Source organism: Heloderma suspectum, chromosome 1 (genome assembly GCF_057233095.1).
Source record: "Heloderma suspectum isolate Gila_16-S chromosome 1, 16-S_ref, whole genome shotgun sequence".
Taxonomy (NCBI): Eukaryota; Metazoa; Chordata; class Lepidosauria; order Squamata; family Helodermatidae; genus Heloderma; species Heloderma suspectum.
In genome coordinates, this window is record NC_139458.1 from 365,574,293 (window position 1) to 365,596,352 (window position 22,060).

General features: G+C 43.8%; 1 protein-coding gene across 2 annotated transcripts in view; it reads left to right on the plus strand.

Moving 5' to 3' along the window:
- Positions 1 to 1,076: 1,076 nt before the first annotated feature.
- KCNK1 (potassium two pore domain channel subfamily K member 1) overlaps positions 1,077 to 22,060 on the plus strand; it is a 33,626-nt gene continuing 12,642 nt past the window's right edge. For both annotated transcript variants that reach the window (XM_084828144.1, XM_084828143.1), the window contains exon 1: positions 1,077 to 1,726. In XM_084828144.1, the coding sequence (XP_084684270.1) occupies positions 1,372 to 1,726 (355 nt within the window). In that variant the 5' untranslated portion in view covers positions 1,077 to 1,371. The remainder of the gene's footprint in view (positions 1,727 to 22,060) is intronic.

Consider the following 22,060-nt stretch of genomic DNA (forward strand, 5'->3'; position numbering starts at 1 on the left):
AAACTGCAAATGGCGGTGGCAGAAGCCGGTGAGAAGACCAGCTGCTGCAGCCACCGCTGCCGGAGCCACCGCCTGGAAGATCCGCCCCAGGTAAGTCTCGTCCCGGGGGGATCTGCGGGGGGGGCAGTGGGGGGTGGCAGTCCGTTCCGCCACAGATTTGGGGGGGCCGAATGCACTGGCATTCGGCCTCCCCGAGATCCATGGCGGAATTCTCTGCCATCCCTAAGTGTAAGAGGAGAGTTCCCATATGTCAGTGGGCAATGCTGTTGACTAAAGGCCACATCCCAAAGCATGTAATCTGGGGGGATCAGGTGTGCAGGTAGAGCTTGTGCCAGAATCCTCTGTGTACGTGGCTAGTAATGGCTGTTACCCAGGAACAATATGGGTTCACAATGCCCACACACCTGGCCTTTTGCCTTGATCACAAGGACTTCCTTCCCTTCCTATTCCTATGGGTACTTCCTGAGAGCATGAGATGTAGTGGAGGCTGGTGGCTCCAATGTCGGTGGACTGTGAATCCACTCTGGGTTTCAGTCGGACCGCAAAAGGAGCTGTCCAGGGTGCTGAACCCTGTCCACAAAATGGGTTCCGCACCTTGGATAGCTCCTTCAGGGTTCTGACTGCTTCTGACTGAAACCCAGAGTGGATTCATAGCTCCACTGACATCGGAGTTACCAGCCTCCACTGAGGAGAGGCTGCTGCCTACACCGGTCCTGAAACGGAATGGCACTGTGCAAAGAACGGTGGAAGGTCCATTCAGAGGAGGAGTGGAGAGGATCCAGGGCCAAGAGACAGGAAAATGGTCGCCTAAAGGTGGGAATATGGCATTCAACAGTTAGGGTACAGTGAGCTGCGGGGCATCTCTTTCTTTCTCTCTCAGCCCAAACGGTCGTGCCAGATGTGCCCTCCATTTACGGTGCGGATGTGCTCCCTTTTTGTCATTCGTTTTTAGTCAGCTCCCGGCTGGAACCGGCTCAGCGGCCGCTCCGGCTGACGCGCGCCCCACCGGCCGGTTACCTGAGCCGGGCGACCACGTGAGCGCCACATCATCTGCGCTTTTGATACCGAAAGTCACAGAGAGAGAGAGAGAGGAGGAAACAGGAAAAGCGCGGAGCAAAAACCGGGCGGCTCTGAAGGGGCGGGCAAGCAGCTTGGCCCTCGCAGGGGGGCCCGAGCCAGCGCTGCAGGGGAGGCTTTCGAGCTCGCGCCGCCGAGGGAAGCCGCGCGCGCCGCCTCGGTCCTGCTCCTGCGCTTTCCCGCGCGCGCCTCCGGACGCCCCGGTCCACGCAGGGGCCCGAGCCCGGGCAGAACGCTCGTCCGGGCGGCGGCGGGCTGGCGCTGGGGGCGGCGGCGAGGCGCTGCCGGGGGAAGATGCTGCAGTCGCTGGCGGGCAGCTCGTGCGTGCGGCTGGTGGAGCGGCACCGCTCCGCCTGGTGCTTCGGCTTGCTGGTGCTGGGCTACCTGCTCTACCTGGTCTTCGGCGCCGTGGTCTTCTCGTCGGTGGAGCTGCCTTACGAGGACCTGCTGCGCCAGGAGCTGCGCAAGCTGAGGCGGCGCTTCGTGGAGGAACACCAGTGCCTGTCGGAGCAGCAGCTCGAGGGCTTCCTGGCGCGCGTGCTCGAGGCCAGCAACTACGGCGTGTCGGCGCTGAGCAACGCCTCGGGCAACTGGAACTGGGACTTCACCTCGGCGCTCTTCTTCGCCAGCACCGTGCTCTCCACCACGGGTAAGGGCGGCGGCGGCGCCACGCGGCGGGCCTCAGCGCAGGCCTCGGCGCGCCTTTGCGTGGTGCCTTCGCCCGCAAGTCCTGGCCCCGCCGGCCGGCCCTCTCCCCGCGCAACTGCGCGCTTTGGGGCCTCCCTCCTTCCCTTGGGGCCTCCCTCCGGGCTTAGCACGGGAACCTCGGGAAGGAGCCGCTGCCTGGCTTTCCGCCGCCGCAGAGGGCCGTTTCCGCTGGCGGTGGAGACCGAGGCAGCCCTTCGTGGCTTCCAGGGCAGAGGCCCGAGGGGGGTTCCCCGGGCAGGGTTGAGCCCCGGCACCTCTCGCTTCACAAAGTACCGTCGCCTCGTGCCCCCACCCCCGCCGGCCGGGGGGCCGGCGCTTTCCTCGTGTAATCCCTGCCCCGCTGCATCCCACCGCTGCCCCTTCCCACTCTGCAGAACTCCAGCCGAGCAGGAGAAACTGCAGAAGAGAGCAGCGCTTCCCGAGCCTGTTCTCAGTACGTGGGCTGAGCCCTCGAATATGGGAAGCAGCGGTCAAGAAAGCGGCACAAAGCGCCATTCCTTCTTCACCGAGGAGCCAACCACAGGCATTCCGGTGATATAGCAGGCATTGCATCCGTGGCACTTTAGATGGCTTTCAGTTATGCCTCCGCTCCAGCACCTCTTTGTTTAGAAATCAATCATGGGACAAAAGACTTCTTTCATTACAAAAGAAAGAAACACAGCACAGGGCAGAGCCCTCCTCACATTGGTGTGGAACACAAGTGTAAAACCTCCCCTGGCTGGGCTAGGTTGTACATCCAGTTTAAAAATGGCTCTCTTCCACACTTTCCTCAACACTGATGATGCATGTGAGTGCAGAGATACTGAAACATTCAAAGGGCCTTTCACACATGCAGTTTAAATTGGCTTTTGTGTAAGTCGGTCTTCAGCAACACGAATGTAATACTTACATTATCTAAGATGTCTGTTTTATTCCTTATTTTAAGGTGTCCTGTGAAAATACTCAAAGGTGCTTTTAGAGTGCAATCTTAAATATACTTACTAAGGAGTAATCCCCAGTGAATGCAGAGGGCCTTACTTCTAAGTAAACATGCTGGGCAGTATCCTACACTGTCTGCGCACCAGTAGGATTCACCACTAGTGCAATGGGGAGCTAGCAGTTCTTAAAGCAACTGGAAATGTGCAGAAAGACTCATTTCCAGAAGGGAGCAGGTCAGCAGAACTCACAGAAGGGAGCTCCACTGACAAGTCCCGATCTGGAAATGAGTGTTTCCACTCTCTGGGGGTTCTTTAGGAAGCACTAACTCCCTATTGCTTTAGCAGTGGGTCCCACTGGTGCAACAGAATCAGCAGGCATGCAGTGGCAGTACTGGATACTGCCCACTTTCACTGTTACTGTTAGTGGTGAAAATACCGTTGTACTGTTGGTGTTATTGGTGATTTCACAAATAATGTTTAGTGCAAAGTTTTGTATATTTCCTACATCCATAATACAAATGTGACATCTGCATTGGTGAAAATATGATTTTTTAAAAAGATACGATTACCAATTGAATCTCTTCTGCTTTCTTGTCCACATTAACATCATTCAGAAATGATGCATTCTAGAGTGAAAGATGCATTACTTGTGCAAATTCCCCTATGGAGCTGGATTGGTTCCCACAGAACAAGAAATATTAAGTAAGACATATGATACATATTTTTAATTCACGAAAATTCTTTTTGAATCAATCTTTTGTTGCAGTGACGTGTCAATGTAGCTATGTCAGCAACTTTCTAGGAGCAGAGAATTAGTCACCAAGAAAACCAAAGGATACTTGCTGGGTATATACTTGTATCTTGTAGCAACTGTGTTCTTGTTGGTAACTTTAATTGAGGAACTGGACCTTGAACAAAGGCAAAAATGTGTTGATAAGTTACCAATTACCTGGGGAGGTGGTGGGCTCTCCCACACTGGAGGCGTTCAAGACGAGGCTGGACAGCCATCTGTCAGGGATGCTCTGACTTGGTTTCCTGCACTGAGCAGGGGGTTGGACTCGATGGCCTTGTAGGCCCCTTCCAACCCTACTATTCTATGATTCTATGAATTCACTTAATAAAAAGTTTGAAAGCCACTCTGGCCCAGTTTGTATGACATCCTGGGCTTACTGTGGGTTGTTTAATTTCAAACGAGTATGTGCCAGGTGCCATTTTGAATATACAACCCCCAGTTGAAGGGTTGCTGTGTCAAGCAAACCCGGCCACCATGGGTTATTTGCGGGTTTAATAACCCCCACATAATCCTTGGTTTGTAGTAGGCAACATGACACTGCAACTCCCTGATCAGCCTGATCAGGGGCTGCATATTCAGAATGGCACCCAGCATACACCATGGTTCATAAGGGGTTAAGGACCCTGGCGTGTCAATACCTCTGCTGTCTGCTCCCTCAATGTAGTGCAGACAAATTGATGGTAAACTAGAACTACAGGTTTAAATCTTGGAAAATCGCCAAGAATGTACACCCCAATCCTAAACACAGTTATTCAGGAGTAAATCCCATTTGTTTTGGTATAACTGCTTACATAAGAAATTTAGGATTGTGGTGTTAAGTAGCATTGGGAAAGTGGCTTGATAGTGAAACTTACAGTGCAATCCTATGCATGTTTACTCAGAAGTAAGTCTTGCTGTATTCAGTGGGGCTCACGCCCAGGTAGATTCTAACAGAGGTTGAACGAGATTTTTGTCTTGAATTCAGGAATCATTAGTAGAAAGAGCTATAATACAGGTTTACTTTTTTCAGGATGATCTGGTGGACACTTTACAGTAGGCAGCAATTAGCAATAAAGGACCCACTTTTGAGAGTCTTGAGAATCACTGTTGTGCATGTGCCATAAAGGCTTTTCTCTTATTTGTATCAGGTTATTTGTATTTGTATTGAGGGGCTGTGAATCTATTTCTTTCAAATGGTTTAAAAGGTGTGGGGAAAGGGGGGTGGGCGGGCAAGAAGTCCTTCCTTCCTTCCTTTCTTCCTTCCTAATGTTGCAGAGTTTAGTTTTCAGAACAACATTGACAGAGGAGCACAAACTTTTGATGCCTCTAATTTCCATTTAAACTTTTAAAGCTCTCTGACTGTAATCAGATTTTGGCTTGGAGACAGCAGGTTTGCATCCATTATGTTTTGCATAGAGAAGCTTAGCAAAACATCCAGAGTAAATGCTTTGTAACAACATACAACTTGATGGAGTTCATTTAGTTTAAATGTTTTCAGTTTTCTTAACTGGCAGAACAGGAAAATTCAGAAGCCTCATTTCTGCAGAATGAGGCCACAAATTTTGCAATTCTCCTCAAAGGCAGAGAGTCAGTGCTAATGAGATAGCTGAGCAGATGAAAGTTTGCTACTGAGTCTCTCTTGCGTTCTGAATAATGTGACCTGGTGAGGACAAGTGGGTATTGTATTTCCTGTTACAATGGAAAAACCGATTGCTCATCATGTGTGGCTGAGGGGATACGCACACCCATAACTAATTTATCACATACTTGCAATCTGGATACCTTGTGTCTCTGTAGCTACTTTACCGTGTGCAGTGGATCTCAGTGTTTTAAATATATGGTATTGCTTAGTACTGAGTCCTAAACAGTCCAGTTAAGTTTGAATTGTTTTATCTTAAATCTGTATTTTTCTTCATTCTAAATACAGGCATTTTTCGCAGATAGAATATTGTCATGTAGTCATTTAACAGTCCTGCTGAAGTCAGTGAGGTTACAACTGCATAAAATGTTGTGAGTCACGCTGCAGCTGTAGCCAACATGCTCATATCATGTCCCGTATTGAGAAGCATGAATGACATGAGTCAAGTTAAAAAGTCAGTTGTGCCTATTGTATATGAAGCCCAAAGTGTTGCATTTTCTTTTCAAAACTACTTTATGATTTTTGGAAATTGCCATGGTAGGAAGTGTCCCCTTTGGATTGTTGCATTTTGGTTGCACAGAACTGCTGTTTTCCCCTTGTTTGTTACTTTCTCAGCTTTAGTCATTTCTTTCCATAGATATCAAAGGCTTGTTACCACATTGCAATTTAAGGTACTCCAGGATAGGTTTAGTTTATGGTGTCTTTTGTGTTGTTGTTTTTTAAGCACTATACCACACTAAATATTGTGCTGTGGGAATGCTATTAAAGGGTAAAAATTGTGCAGACAGAGGTATACGTTATCTCCTCACTTTGCCACTAGTGTTCACAACATGTTAGGTTCCCACTTTATGGACAACTGGGTCATTCAATGAAAGGTTACATTACTATCTACATCCCTTGAGACAAGTGCTGCAGCTCAGGTCCCCGACCAGCCTGGAATAGGAGCGTTGTACTTCTCTTCTGGTCTCTCAAGGGAAGAGAGTTTCAGGAGAGGAGGTGGGGAGAGTATATCCTGCCCCCCTCATCCCCTGCTGTGCTATACAGCTGCCTGCTTCAAACTTGAGCATTTTATATAGCAGGGGAAGGGGTTTCAAAAGTGGAAAAGGAAAATGCCCCTGTATCGTGCAAGGTAGGGGATACATTCCCCCAACACTAATGCCTCCCAGGATACTTATTATAAGTGGTTAGGGGTTTGAATATGGACTTGCGCACGCTCCGGGAGAGAGTTCAGGACAGGAAGGCCTAGCGTGCTATGGTCCATGGGGTCACGAAGAGTCAGACATGACTGAACGACTGAACAATAAAGGGGCTTGAATAGACCAATTCTCTCTTCTTCCCTTTCGTGTTTCTTGCCCTTTCCACCCATAACTAACATCTCAGTATTCTGGAAACTCACAAAAACTCATTTGTGTGTTTTTAAAATAAACATAATAATCATAATCATACAAATTTATAAATTAAGTTTGTAATGCCATACCTAGGGAGTCCTCCGAATAGAATAGAAACCACCACTGTAATTTTGAGTGGCCCAATTTCATTTTCACTTGACCACTTGAATTTACTATTCGTATATAAGATGAAGATGGTGCTAGTATACTTTGCTCTCAGATATAGTATATTCCCAGACAATCTCAAAAACAGTGAACAGAGGTAACAGAGCACAGAAGTTTCCATTCAGGGCTGGCTGTCCATGATGTTAGTTCAAAATGTCTCTTTCACATTGGCAAGACATCCCTGCACAGGTCAGCAGCTCTTAGCATTACTGCTTTAGTGCTGGGAAACAGCTTTTAAGCAACACAGGACTGCCCACCGAAGAGGATTCTTCAAGGCAGAAAGGCAGCATGCTCAGCCATGCTGGCTGGGGATGATGGTAATTGTAGTCCAACACATCTAGGGGGCATTGGGCTAGGCAAGGCTGCCTTAGCTAGTCTAAGGACTGTTAGAGAGAGAGAGAGGATGGATGGAGTCCCGTTTTACACTCTCTTATACAACAACAACGAAATACAAGATCAGGATTCACAAATCAGTGTAGCAAAGAATTTTCTAGAGGGAAGCAGGGGGAAAGGATGATAGTTTTACTTTGTTTTGTGTATTATGGGATGCTGTTTTACTTATAACTTTCTTACCATTGTGGGTTGGTAGTTTTACAACTTTTTTTTAGTTGGTCTGATTAGTGTGTGCTGCCAAAGTTTAAAATAGTAAAGTAAAAAGTTAAAATGAAGAAAATAACTGTCATAAGAATGATTAAAATGTGTGGAATAACTTCACCAGATTTTAAAAAATATTTTCTTTTCTACAAAATAGGAATGTTGAAAATACTGCTATAAAGGACAGTGGGGAAAAGCTAGGCATGGGTGGATTCAGAGTGCTAATTAAATGTGTAGGAAAGTGAGTCATTGAAACATTTTAACAAGGCTTCTTTTCATAAATGTGAGATGCCTTAAAAACTGACTCACAAATCACAAATGCTCCAAGTGAGAATTGAGACTTTCACATTATACTTGGGAGGGCTGTGTGATGTTGTGGACAGGACAACCTTCTTAGAAAGCACTTCGCATTTTTCATTGTACCTCAACTGATTACAAGAGTGATGTTTTAAAAACACAGGAGTACAAACTTGCATTCAAGTGAGTTTTGATTGCTTTGTGTTTCCTTCAAAAAGGAAGAGATTAAACATGTAATACTCTGCTCTGTTTTTGTTCATTAATATTGCTTTGCAAAAAAATCCATCAAAGTTGCTATTCCTCAAAATTGTTTACTTACTTTATGAGCCTGTTCAGACGTCACACTAAGCCGTGAAGCTTAGGAGTTTTGAGCTAACCGTGGTGGCTTAGCGTGACATCTGAACGAGGGTCAGACCCAACCATGGTGGCTTATTAACTATGCACGAACCATGCTCACTAACCACCTGCTGCAAGATGCTTAGCAGCGTTAAACATGGCCTAGCATGGCATCTGGACAGGCCCCGTGGTTAATGGAGCGCTTCCATAGAGCTCCGTGACAAGAGTGGCTGAAAACGGCCATTACAGGAGCTGTGCCGCTGATGGCCAGTGGCAGCCATTTTCTTCCTTCTTCCTGCTTTCCTTACAGAAATAAGTAATAAATAAATAAATACGGCAAAAAAATTGTGCAAATATCACCATATTGCTAAAATGCATATAAAATGCACATTTGTACATAATTGCTGTATATTGCTAAAACACACATTACCCTTGTGTATCACTAAAATGTGCACATGCACATATGTGCAAATGTGCGTTTTAGTGATATATGGGGACAATGCGCGTTTTAGCCAAATATGGTGATTTTGTGCAAATGTGCATTTTAGCGATATGGCCATTTTTGCACGTTTTCCCACTCTTTAAAAACAATTTTTTTTTGCTTATTTCTGTGAGGGGAGCAGAAAGAAGTAAGGAAATGGCCACCAATGGCCATCAGCAGTGTTGCTCCTGTAATGGCCATATGAGCCACAGAGGCTGCTGGGATGCGTGTGGGAGCAGTTGGAGGGCTGCAGGAAGGGAGGGTGGTTAGAAAGTGCTTAGGCCAACCACGCTCCAGGCCATGGTTAGCTGCACAAGTGGCAGGGGCTCTTGCAGTGGTTAGCGCCTACCCTGCACTGTGGTTAGCCTAACCACCCTGCCCCAATGTGCATCTGAACAGGGTCAAAATGTCTACATGGCATTAGTATGTATCCTAAAGGAACCGAATCTTGTTTCTCTGCGTCGTTTCTTGATGGCAATTCTTACAAACCTTTAATAGATGGTGGTAAATAATACTGCTTATTAGAAATAAAAAGTACGTGGCATCGTTGTACAGAATGTACTGTGTTGCCCCTAGACGTGACAAATAACAATACTGACAAAGAGTAGGAGGCACATATTTCTGGTGGTATTAAATATTTTGCTATAGAAATTAATCTCTTTTATAGTTGGATCATTGCAAAATGATGGACGGCGCGTTATCGTTTTGGGACACAGCATGATCATTGGGGAAATAGATGGTTAGGAAGCACCTTCAGTTGTAATAGCCAAATGCATATTTTGTTTCTATATAAAAATCTTTACAAAATAGAGTATGTAATTGTGTGGCACCAAATCACATATGCAAAAGTTATATGCAAATGAACTGCCAGTTGGTGCTTTAAATTAGTGGCTTAGAAAGTCCTAGCAGTTGTAGCACAAATAGATGTAAACTAGACCAGAGGTTCTCAAACTTTCTACCTCAAAGGGCCACTTGGGAGAGCTGAAAATGACTGAGGCCCACCAATCAGAAAATGGCAGTAGATGGAGGTGGAGTTAGCTATAATCGTCTGGCAAATACTGATACCATTTTATATTGACACCTAATCACTCTTTGGAAATTGCTAGATTCTTTGCCACAGCTATTTCCTTGTAGCAAGGAGTTCCATAATTCACCTTTCAGTTAAGTAGACATTGAGCCAGTTTGCACGATCACAGCACTTGACTGTGGCTTGTTTATGTCACAGTGAGCCTTGGCATGTGCCAGATAGGTTTTGAATATTCAAGCTTCAGGTTGTCCTGTCATCTGAACCAGGGTGGCGGGGGTTGTGTGAGGGTTAAAGAACCCTTGCATAACCCTAGAACAGGTTATGCAAGGGTTCTTTAACCATTGTACAACCCCCGCTGCCTGGGTTTGGACAACATGATAAGCCACAGCTTGAATATTCATAATGGCTGCCACCACACGTCGCAGCCCACCATGGCTTAAATAAACCACGGTGGCCTATTTGATTGTGGAAACCGGCCCATTGGTTCTGGAGGTATCATTACTCAGCTTCCCCATTTTAGGCAGAATTTGCTGACCAGAGACTCTAAGAAGGACTCCATCACCATCCTAGGGATGTACGAAAGGCACTTACCTGGTCCCGCAGCTTGCTTCGCGGTGGGGGGAAGCGCTTCGGTTCTCCCCCCAAAGTTCAGGCCGGGGGGGAGGCGCCCCGCCTCGCCCGACCGAAATTCAGGCCGGGGGGGAGGCGCCCCGCCTCTCCCGACCAAAATTTAGGCCAGGGAGAAGCACCCCATCTCCCCGGCTGCGAAATACAAAAGTGAAAAAAAAAAACACCCGTGATAGGCTACGTAACGATTTAGGTAGCCTATCACAGCTAGATTTTCAAAGTCAGCCATGATAGGCTACGTAAATCGTTACGTAGCCTATCACGGGTGACTTTGGGGGGGGGGGAAGCACGTACGCAAATGGCAGCACCCAGGGGCGCCGCCATCTGCATTTCTTATTTGGTCCCGGGTAGTCTACGTAAAGATTTACGTAGACTACGGCGAAAATAAGGGCAACGCAAATAAATGGTGATGGAGTCCCATGGGCGCTGCCATTTGCGTACGCGCTTTTTTTTTCCCAAAGTCACCCGTGATAGGCTACGTAACGATTTACGTAGCCTATCATGGCTGACTTTGGAAATCTAGCCGTGATAGGCTACGTAAATCGTTACGTAGCCTATCACGGGTGTTTTGTTTTTTTTTACTTTGTTTTGTAATGGCGGCGGCAGTGGCTGGTCGGAAGACCGGCTGCCGCCCCCACCGAACTGACGCTGGGACCCGCCGACATTCAAGGGAGGTAAGTCCCATCCCGGGGGGGGCGGAGAATTTCACCGCCAATTTCGGGGGGCCGAATGCATTGGCATTCGGCCTCCCCGAGATTCGTGGAAAAATTCTCCGCCATCCCTGTTCACCACCACACACCTTTCAAGGTATTCTTATTCAACTCCTGTAATTGCTTCTTCCTTTCTCCTTTCACATTTAACTTGTATCCTATTCCCCCAGATAGTCAGTTTCTTTTATCTTCCCCTCCTCCTGCTTTTACATTCATGTCGTCCTATAACAGCTTTCCTCTGTTATCCCCTCCCTCTGTATTTCTAGTTTTTAAAAAATGTTATGATTGACAGTAGTAGCCTTGCTCTCTAACCACCCCACCTGAAGGTAGGGTGAGACCCACTGGTGAGTCCTGGCCCACAGTTTGAGAAACACTGAACTAGATGATCATACCTTTCATACTGTGATGTATACAGAAGTCCCAAGTGTTAATTAATGAAGCTTACTGAGACACTTTTACATCCATTCAATTCTGTTTCCCCTTGTCTGATAGTTAATTACACAGCTAGGGATGTCAGAGAAATCCACAATGGAACCAGATGAATTCAGATTTTCATGGTGGATTCTGCAGTGGACCGGCTTTGCCCCTCTCAGGTGGATTCTGCAGACTTGTGGGCCGATTTTCTAACTTCCCTGAATTTTGCGCAAATTTCGTAGTAGCAAAATACACTAAATAAAAAACCTGGCCAAAAATGTGCATGTCCCCCATAGGGCAAAGCATGGAAATGTGCATTTGGGGGGAATTTGTGCATTTGTGTTTGGAAATTTTAGAAATTCTGATTCCATCAATGGGTGGATGACAGAACGAAGGGCATCTGATAATTCACAAAACACAGACAGAACAGATTTTACACGATCTGTATACACACCCATATTTCATACGTGGCATTTTGGTTAAAGGGTAGCTTTCTGTTCTGTTTGTATAAACCCTGTCAGGAGAGAATTCTGGTTCTTATGAGTTCCTGGGCATGGATGTGATATTTCTATTAATAAAACTGTATGTCAGCTCTTTACCCAGATACATATTTTAAGGAAGGGATGGGGAACATCTGGCCCTTCAGATGTAGACTACAACTCCCATCATCCCTCACAGTTGGCTATGCTAGCAAAGTCTGATTGGAGTTGCAGTCCAATGACATCTGGAGGGCCACAAATTGACCACCCCTGTTTTGAGGCATGAGACATGTCAATTTTTCAAACCTTTTGTAATACATGTTTTGTCTTCTAAAATTAAGCTTATGACATCCACCTGGAACTCATGCAGTACAGTCCTATGGATTTTTACTCAGAAGTATATCCCACTTTGTTCGGTAGGCTTGCGCCCCACTAAGTATACATGGGATTGCAGCCTTAAAACATACGATCAATATCACCACGCATTGGTGACTCAGATAGATACTATAGATCTATTGCACACTAGCTACACATGATGCAAAGTTTCATACGAGCAAAGGGCTTGTCTGATCTCGGAAGCTAAGCAGGGTCAGCTCTGGTTAGTAATTGGATGGGAGACCACCTGAGAATCAGGCTTCCTGCATAGAGCAGGGGGTTTGGACTCAATGGTCTTGTGGGCCCCTTCCAACCCTATGATTCTATGATTCTCTGTAAAGCCAGGCTTTCAGGAGGAGACATGAGTCCAAGCCTTATAGCTAAGAGCTGTTGCTTATGTAGCAACAAATAACAAAATGAGAAATCTTATATCCATATTTAAATCCATATCCAATTCTTCGACTAGATCCTTAGACTTTAACAGTAACTTTTGCCCTAAAATTGCCTTTAAGAGGTATAACTGAAATACAGAAAAAGAGACTCCTGGACTGAAAAGTCATTATATCACTGCAAATGGAAAGGAGGGGCCACAGCTCAGTGGTAAAGCACCTGTTTTGCATGTAGAAGGCCCCAGGTTCAATCCCCAGCACCTCCAAGTAAGGCTGGGAAAGGATTGCCTGAAATGCCATAGATCTACTGCCAGGCAGGGTTGACAATACTGAGCTAGATGGACTGACTCAGTATAAGGCAGCTTCCTATGTTCCTATATCTATATACTATGCCAGCAGAAGAACTATGCTATTATAATGAACCTTAAAAACCCAGGTTGGCAACTTAACAAGGGATATATTTAAAATTCAACTAAGGATGAAGGGTCAGTAACATTAGCTTCAACCACTAACTCTCTCCTACACAATCAAAGATGTGGGCAAAGGTAAAAAATGGTGATGGTTTATAATAGTAGGATGAAGACCTTTGGACCAGATAAGAAGCTCTGGGGGTTCAGATGAGGCTGCCGGGCTGCCAGTTGCATACTGCTCCTCTAAAAGTTCCAATAATCAGATAAGAAGTAAGCCAAAGTCATTAAGCACTTATATTGTGATACTGCATCTGAATTATTACTTCTTCTAATACCGATTCAATCTTTCCTGTGAATGTAGCCAAAATCACACCACCCACATAGAAGAAGGAGATATCAGTAAACCCCATACAGAAGAGGGAGATATCAGCAAAGGGCTATGAAAAACCATAAGAAAAAAATCCCTAAGAGGGAACCACCCCCACCCCAAATCATCTCAGTTATAACTCAGTGGCACTGAACGTTGACAGACTGAAAGAAAAACTCTGACTACTGGGTTGGAGGGCTAATAGAATGGAGTGCCTAGGAAAAAAGTGAATGGAAGAATGGAATGGAGTGGATTGGCTGGATGAGGAAGAGACAAAGAGATTAAAAAGTATAGACAGAACCACCTAATTGTCTGGAAATGTCATCTCCTACTTCACACTGAGAAGCTATTTTAAAATGTTCCAAGGGGCAGAAATGAGAGCTGCCCATAGACACCAATGGATAAATAAAGATTTTAATGTGGCTGAGATTTGGCACAATTGCACCGCAGTAAAAAAGAAAACCTCAAATAATAATTTAAAAAAGGCTGGAGTAATGGAACCCTGAACAAAAGCGCTCCACACTGCAAAATCTTTTTTCAGGACCCCACTTATATCAAATATAGATATATTCCTAAAAATACTATTGTGATGCAGCATGTAGGTTGCATGAACTGTGGTAGTTATTTGATAAATGAATGCAGCCATCCCCAACCAGGTGCCCTCCAGATGTGTTGCACTACAACTCCCAGATTGCCCAGTTAGCCATGCTGGTTGAGGGTTGCTGGGAGGTGTAGTCCAACGTATATGAAGGGCACCAGGTTCAGGAAGGCTGAACTAATAATTCTAAGCAACATTTTATGTGTATTTGGAGTCAACAAGTATAAAGTCCAATTAATCAAGTTGGATTTTGCTACCTCATCACTGGCTAGGTGTCAGCTGCCAAAAACTGCAGGCATTACACAAGGATTTCTGCAACCAAGTGTTAGGGTTTTACTTCTGAAATGGAGCAGTGTTTGCAAAATGCTGAGCTAGTCTGTTTAATCTAAAATCAAGACTCAAGTTACTGCATCACCTTCTCTCTGCCATGGTGCATTCTTTTCATTTGAAGTTTTGTCATCCAGTGGTATCTCGCTAAATTTCTCTCCTATGAGTTGAGCACCACAGTTCATTCTTTCTCAATTGCTTTATGTATTAAGCAACATTGTCCATGTTTATTCATCTTTTACACATAAAAGAAACCTGCAATTCAAAACACAATCTATTCAGAGGATCTAGTCATGTGTCTGACTACTATTGTGGCACAATTAAAAATTGGCTTTCAACTGCAGGATCTACTTAAAGGTTGTTTTAGGTTTATAGCCATCATTGTTGTAGAAAGAAACCTGAAAATGTAAAGACAATAAGGCGTGTTGATCCTTAGTGACATCAAGATATTTGATGCCGATATCTAGGAACATAAACAGTATTTCCTCTATCCTGGTGAATGGAGCCTGCCGAAAGGTTTGGAGAATTGAACAAAGGCACGATGTATGCCTTTATGTCAGAGTTGAGTGCTTAATCATCAGTAATAAGGGCTTAATGGTACAGACTGGAGGAACAGGCATTGGCGATATTTTCAGGATCACTTATCTATTGTACAATAAATGACCATTTGGCAAAGTTACGCATTATATATACATGATATAACACAAATTATATGGATTCCTCCGTTTCTGTATATGCAAACACAAAATTGGGCTTACATACGGCCTCTTTATACATTATGTTCTTAGGTGTACAGCTAAAATGTCAATTGTGAATGAGGCAAACTCATGTTTAGAAACATAGTTATAGAAATGCATCTCAGGATGCCAGGATGCCTGCAGGTGCCTGTTGAGTTTAACTCCGTGGAAAACCCTAGGTTTTCTCTACACAGTATATGAAACAGGCTTTACAATTTTACAATGCTTTTGAGTCCAAGAGCAGTATCCAGTAGTCCTGCTGCACCTCCACTGGAACCAGTGCTTCCTAAAGCAACCCTAGAAACAAATGGAAATGCTTGTTTCGGGAATGGGACAGGTCAGAACCCCTTTCTGTGAGCTCCACTGACCTGTCCCATTCCAGAAATTAGTGTTTCTGCTCATTTCCAATTGCTTCAACAACCACTAGCTTCCTGTTGCACTAGTAATAGGTCCTGCTACTGTGCGGACAGCGTTAGGTACTGCCTCAAGTGAATAATCCAATGACTGTTCTCATCAAGTCAGTAACCAGAATCAAAACAGCTTCTCTTTCTCGCTTTACTCAGCCCCTATACTTAAAAGACATTTATATGAATTAGGGCTGTATTTCATTGATTAATCACCTGCCTTAATTTAAAGTTCAGTCCAAACTAGATGTGATGCGAGTTACCACATTCATTCTTCATGTAACTTCACCATTCATGTATCAAATAGGGGAAAGGATAGGTCTTGTCTTTACAAAAAAAAAAAGGGTGAATACAGAAGGGGAAATGAACCTTGCCCCTCACCTGCCGTATCTCTCCATGCTTTGTCACTTTTCTCCCAGACTCAATTTGAGACCAGAAGTTTGCTGGGCTAAGGACAAAGGTGCTCAAGGGATGAGGAGGGCAGGGAGGGTTCAGGTAAAAGTGCGGGTTCAGCTTCCCTCATGTATGAGCATGTTTTATTGTAAAAAATATTATTTTATTATTTATTTCATCTCTATACCACCCAATAGCTGATACTCCCTGGGCAGTTCACACTCTTGGATTCCCCCTCTCCCTGAATGTGGTAAACAGATTAATAAATTAATCATGTCTAGCTTCAACCTTAAATGTATTTCCAAAACCAGGTGCCTTTTTGAGTTATTGAAGGAAATGTTGTGAACACTTAACATTTAAGAAACAAAAGCTGCCACTCATTGTCCGAAAAAGGCTATATTTTATCATTTGTCTTCCATAGCATTTACAACAATGTACCAGAACCAAAATGGCCTTTAAAAAAATCAACAAATATGCCTTTAATTTTCAGCCCTGCCAACTAAACTATGCCTTCATCAATTAAAACTGGCCCCAATACCCCACCAGTTAATCTGCTGAAGCTGTAGCTCAGCCTTACCCAATCTGGTGTCCTCCAGATATGTTGGGGCTGCAACTACCAAAATTTCCAGCCAGCATGGCTATTGCTGAAAGTTATGGGAGTTGTGGTCCAACATATCTGAAGGGCACCAGGTTGGGGGAAATTGTTGCAGCTGATCAACTTACTGGTTAAAGCGTCCATAAAGGTTGCTGTTGTTGAGAAGGGTGCAAGGGGAAGGGGTGAAAAAAAACACGGAGTGGGCTGACCCAACATATTCTTCCCACCCCATTCATCGGATGCCGCCTACATCTGGGTCTCTGGAACTAGGTATTGAGTGGCCCAGGCCCTCCTTCATATATTTGTAGTATGTGTGCTTGGGACTTAGATGTCCCAAGGGGAGGAATGTGTTCATTGTTGCATGCCTTGCACAATAGGAGACTCAACACACAAGCCTCCATGTGGGGGAAGTAGGACTGTGCCCTTATCTTCTTTCACTCGTCACTCTTGGATTTTTCCTTTAAATTTCTTGACAGTGTTGGCCAGCAGCATCTTTTGGTTGGTTTATTCCCTCTTCATGACGCTACAGTCAAAGTAGTCCTGGTGTAGAGAGAAAAGCAGTTTGTGTTCCAGTCCCCCCACCCTCCCTTGTGCATTTCATACAGTTTATGTCTTGCAGGTTTTCTGATGCTCATGTCATGGGAAGAAATAACTTGCCCAGGCTACATAACATACTCCTGAGTTGTTAGATGCTTGATTTATTAAATATATTAGTAGATGGCAATGTATTACCGTCAAGCTGTCGACTAAATCATACTGCTTGTGGGCTGGTGACAGATGCCATATACCAGTATCTGAAGCCTGTTCTGGATTAATTGCACCTGACATTTGTTCTTCCCAGGCTGAGTCACCATCCTGCACAGGTGCTTCACTCAGCAGTAGCTATCTCCACAGCTGGCAATCACCACGGTGCACTAGGAATAAACAGTGCTCTTCAAGGGCTTGAATTAATTAGGATGAGCATTAAAAATAGATGCACATTTGTAAGTGATGCTACAGAAGATGAAAAAGCATAGCATTAAACTCATTTTCCTGTCTCAAACACTCAACTCTCTATATTCCTTTATATTTATTCTGTACTAGACAAGATAAATGCTGCTAATTAATAGCTTAATTCATGTGATTTTTGTAGCCAGTAGGAAGCACAACTAAGTTTGGGGCCATAATGTGATTGGTCACAAGATATGAACATCTTCTGGAATCATTTGCAGACTTTTCTTTTTAAGCTGGTAAATCGTATTAAGATTTCTTCTAATATTTTTATATTAAAATATTGTTGCATGCCCTGAGTCCTCAGGATAGAGCAGGCTACAAGGTGGAATAAATAGTTCATCTTGTAACTTTCAGCTGAAAGTACTACCCATCCAGCCCACTTTAGAGCACTTTTATACTCCTTTTAAATATAGCTGTAGTTAACTGCTCTTTACTGATTTAGATGTGCCACGCAACATCCCTTTCTTGTTAGTGGGAGCCTCCCCTGATAGCAGTCCTTGCTTGTTTGTTGCCTACTGGGTAGGTAAACCAATAAATGAGTAAATTGGTAGTTTTCTAACCAGAATTCTCCATGGAACCTTCAAAAGCCTGACTTCACTTCTTCCATCCTGTTTATTAGTTTTTATTGGGCAAAAATGCATTTCTTTTTTTCTAGATTTAATCTGAAATGTTGGAAAATCAAGCAGACTTTCTAGGAAAGAATGTTATATTTGTAGGAACTTACTTTAATTTACCTTGGTGTAAGCTTGTTATTTAAAATTCTGATGCCTGGAAACAAGATTAATAACCTTTAGCATCATTTGCCTGCTTTCTCAAGTCCATTTCTGTATTCCTACTTTTAGAAAATATGAATCGGATTTAATTCCTGAAGGAATTAGATTAGTTTATAAGTAAAGCATTACATGGCTCTTCCATTTTGCTTTCACCTGGAGTCCATGGTGATATGTTTGTTTTTATTAGGCAACACATAATGCTGTGCTACTTAAAATGCAGAAATGATGTGAACCTTTTTCCTGGCATAGAGATGAAGTGGTGGAAAAGTGTTGCTCTGTTTTAATTTCTGGATGTTAGAGCCTTCTTAGGAACAGGGCTCATGCAAAGTTGGCAACTCTACATATATTCCAGAAAAGTTACATCAGTGTTGAAGACATTTTCAGGACTACAGCTTTACACTTCAGACCTGCCACTTAAGATAGCCTACTCAATGAAAGGATTGGTTATGAATGCAATCTATCCGTAGGAAGTCTTTGCAATATATAATGCAGTCATAATGAACAAGCGAAGAGGATCTAAAGAGCCTCTTGTTGAGGGTGAAAGTGGAGAGTGCAAAAGCTGGTTTGAAACTCAACATTAACAAAACTAAGATCATGGCATCTGGCCCCATCACTTCCTGGCATATAGAAGGGGAAGAAATAGAAGCAGTGACAGATTTTATTTTCTTGGGCTCCAAGATCACCGCAGATGGTGACTGTAGCCATGAAATTAAAAGACACTTGCTCCTTGGGAGGAGAGCTATAGCAAACCTAGACAGCATAGTAAGAAGCAGAGACATCACCTTGCTGACAAAGGCCCGTATAATCAAAGCTATGGTTTTCCCAGTAGCAACGTATGGCTGTGAGAGCTGGACCGTAAGGAAGGCTGAGCACCGAAGAATTGATGCCTTCGAACTGTGGTGCTGGAGAAGACTCTTACGAGTCCCCTGGACTGCAAGGAGGTCAAATCAGTCCATCCTAAAGGAAATCAACCCTGAGTGCTCATTGGAAGGACAGATACTGAAGCTGAAGCTCAGATATTTTGGCCACCTAATGCGAAGAGAAAACTCCTTGGAAAGGACGCTGATGCTGGGAAAGATTGAAGGCAAAAGGAGAAGGGAACGGCAGAGGATGCTAGAGGCTAGATAGCATCACCGATGCAATGAATATGAACTTGAGCACACTCCGGGAGAGAGCGGAGGACAGGAAGGCCTGGTGTGCTATTGTCCATGGGGTCATGAAGTGTCGGACATGACTGAATGACTGAACAACAACATAATGAACAATTGCAGAAGTAAACCATGTTTGTTTTATACAGAGGGTAGCATACTGAGCATTATAGACAAGGTTTGAAAAATCAGCATGCTCACCATCTTTGCATAAATGAAAAGCATAGAGCATCCTTGGTTGGTACAGAATTCAGAATTTGGGCCTTTTATCTAGCATGCTTAAAGAAATAGCTAAAGTCACAGCAATTGTATGGCTTCTTTCCCTCTTCAGTTTCTTATCTGTGACTGGAGTGCATGTTTTCATATGGATTTGTTAATTAGACATTCACATTTCAATAGTTTAATAGTTCATCCTGAGCTGACATTGCATGCTGAGCTCATATTGCACAAGCTGAGCAGGGAAAGAAAGCCTGGAAAAACTCTATTAAGATTGGGCTGGTATCTCCCTCCCCTACCAAGTCATTTCTACTTTGGATAAAAGTGAACATATATTTTTCTCTGGTGTTGTAGCTGGCATTTACAAATGTAGGTAACGGAAGTATGCTCAATAGTGCATTTATCAAAATATTTTTAATTATATATTAATTTATGCAAATGGAACTTCATAGTTTCTCTTACTATGCAGTATCTAATCTGATAATTAGTCCTAAACAGCTTGAGGTCTATCTGTCCTCACTTTTTGAATCCCAATGCATTCTCTAAGAGTGATCAAGAATTACCTGTATATAGTCCGTATTTAAATGAAATCTAGCAGGGGGACATTAAGCTGTTCTTTGTAGCTATTACACACTGGCAGAAATTCCTTTATATAGATGAGCATTGAGAAGTGTTGTAAAAATTTCCTGTTGGTCTGCCAGATTCTAATCAGGTTTAAGCAGGTACGGCCCTGCTTCCTATTTATGGCATACAATGATCTAGATTGCGTGGGTCAATCTTTGCAGTGAGTACAGGACCAGATATACCTTAGGTAGGGAAGGATTCATTAGAAGGTATCAAGGTTGTGAATAGCACCAAGTTATTCAGGCTGGTGAAATCCAGAGAAGACCATGAAGGACTATAGAGATTCTCTCCAACCAGGGTGAATGTGCAACAAAATCGCAAGTGTGGTTCAGTGAAACTTAATACAAAGTGATGGACATTGTAGCAAAGAATCCTAATTTCATGTTTACTTATTTATTTTGAAAAGTTATAAACTGCACCATGATCCCAAGAGGATTTTCAGGGCGATGTGTACATTCAATACAATAAAAATGACCAGAGATTCAAACATCAATTCAGCAAAATTAAGAGGCATAAAACCACTTCAACCAACCAAAAAATACACATTTTAGCCTAAAAATGTAACATTAGAGAATGCCAGGGCAAATAAAAATGTTTGGATGTGGCGCTGAAAAGAGCACAATGTTGGCTCCCAGCTTACCTCTTCTAGGAGGCATTACAAAGTCAGGGTGCCACCTCAAAGATCTCTCTCACTTTTGTAGATGATAAATGAACTTATTTTATAGAAGGAATACAGAGAAGGGCCTCCTCTCATGATATGAATACAAAGGCAAGTTGAAATGGGAAGAGGCACTCCTTCAGATATTTGGGTCCCAGGCCAAAATATTCAGATGGATGGGGTCTGAATTGACTGTGACTACCCAGGGAAGACATCTTTAGTTTATGGCAGCAGCTACAGAAGCTGTCAACTCTGGGCCAAACAGCACATTATGCTGGATATCTGTGACTGGCTCACCGAGCCCTTCTGTTTTCCATTTAACATTTTAGCCACAGAAGGCTACAAATTTAATCCAAAGAATAGTGGTGCTGTGAGAAGAGGTTCCCTCTTTTCCCCACGTTGCTGTTTTTTCATTCTAAACTGCCCCTCCCCAATGTTGCTGTTAGCCCCTTGAAGGCATATAGAGACCTATATTTTCTTTCCCAGGGTTAACAACAGTTTTGGGAAGGGTGCTTTAGAACAGGAAAATGATGCAGATGCCACTACTCAGCTCAAATTCAGAGGCTTCTGCAGCTCCATTAAGGTACAATTTTTTAAAAAGTCCAGAGATCCAGTCATATGTCTCCTACATAGCATGCACTTTGACCTTTATGTGCAGCAGCAGTGGAAAAGGCAAAAACAGTGTTGGGAATTATTGGGAAAGTGAAAATAGATTTTACATTATCACAGTGGTTTTACATAAATCTGTGGTGGAGTCACATCCAGAATATTGTGCTGCCCCCACCTCAAGAAGAATATTATAGCAATGGAAAGGTTCAAAAAAAGAACAATGGAAATGTAGGGAAGTTGCTCTCAGCACTTTATGGAAAGGTGAAAGCACCTGGGGAGTTAGTTTAGTAAAAAGGGCAACAGTGTGTGCGGGGGGACATGTTTATAAAACTAGGAAAGGTATGGAGAGAAGGGATAGTGAGAGATTTGGCTCCATTGCTCACAGTAGTAGAACTTGAGTTCACCTAACAAAACTTATTGGCAGTTCATTCAGAATGTATGTCTTGATTGATCTATTAAATTTATACCCTGTCTTTCCACCCAGAATAGCACTGAAGGTGGCTTAGAATCATAGAATAGTAGGGCTGGAAGGGGCCTACAAGGCCATCGAGTCCAACCCCCTGCTCAATGCAAGAATCCAAGTCAGAGCATCCCTGACAGATGGCTGTCCAGCTTCGTCTTGAACACCTCCAGTATGGGAGAGCCCACCACCTCCCTAGGAATTGGTTCCATTGTTTTATTGCTCAAACAGTCAGGAATTTTTTCCTGATGTTCAGCCGGAATCTGGCTTCCTGTAACTTGAGCCCATTATTCCGTGTCCTGCACTCTGGGATGATCGAGAAGAGATCCTGGCCTTCTTCTCTGTGACAACCT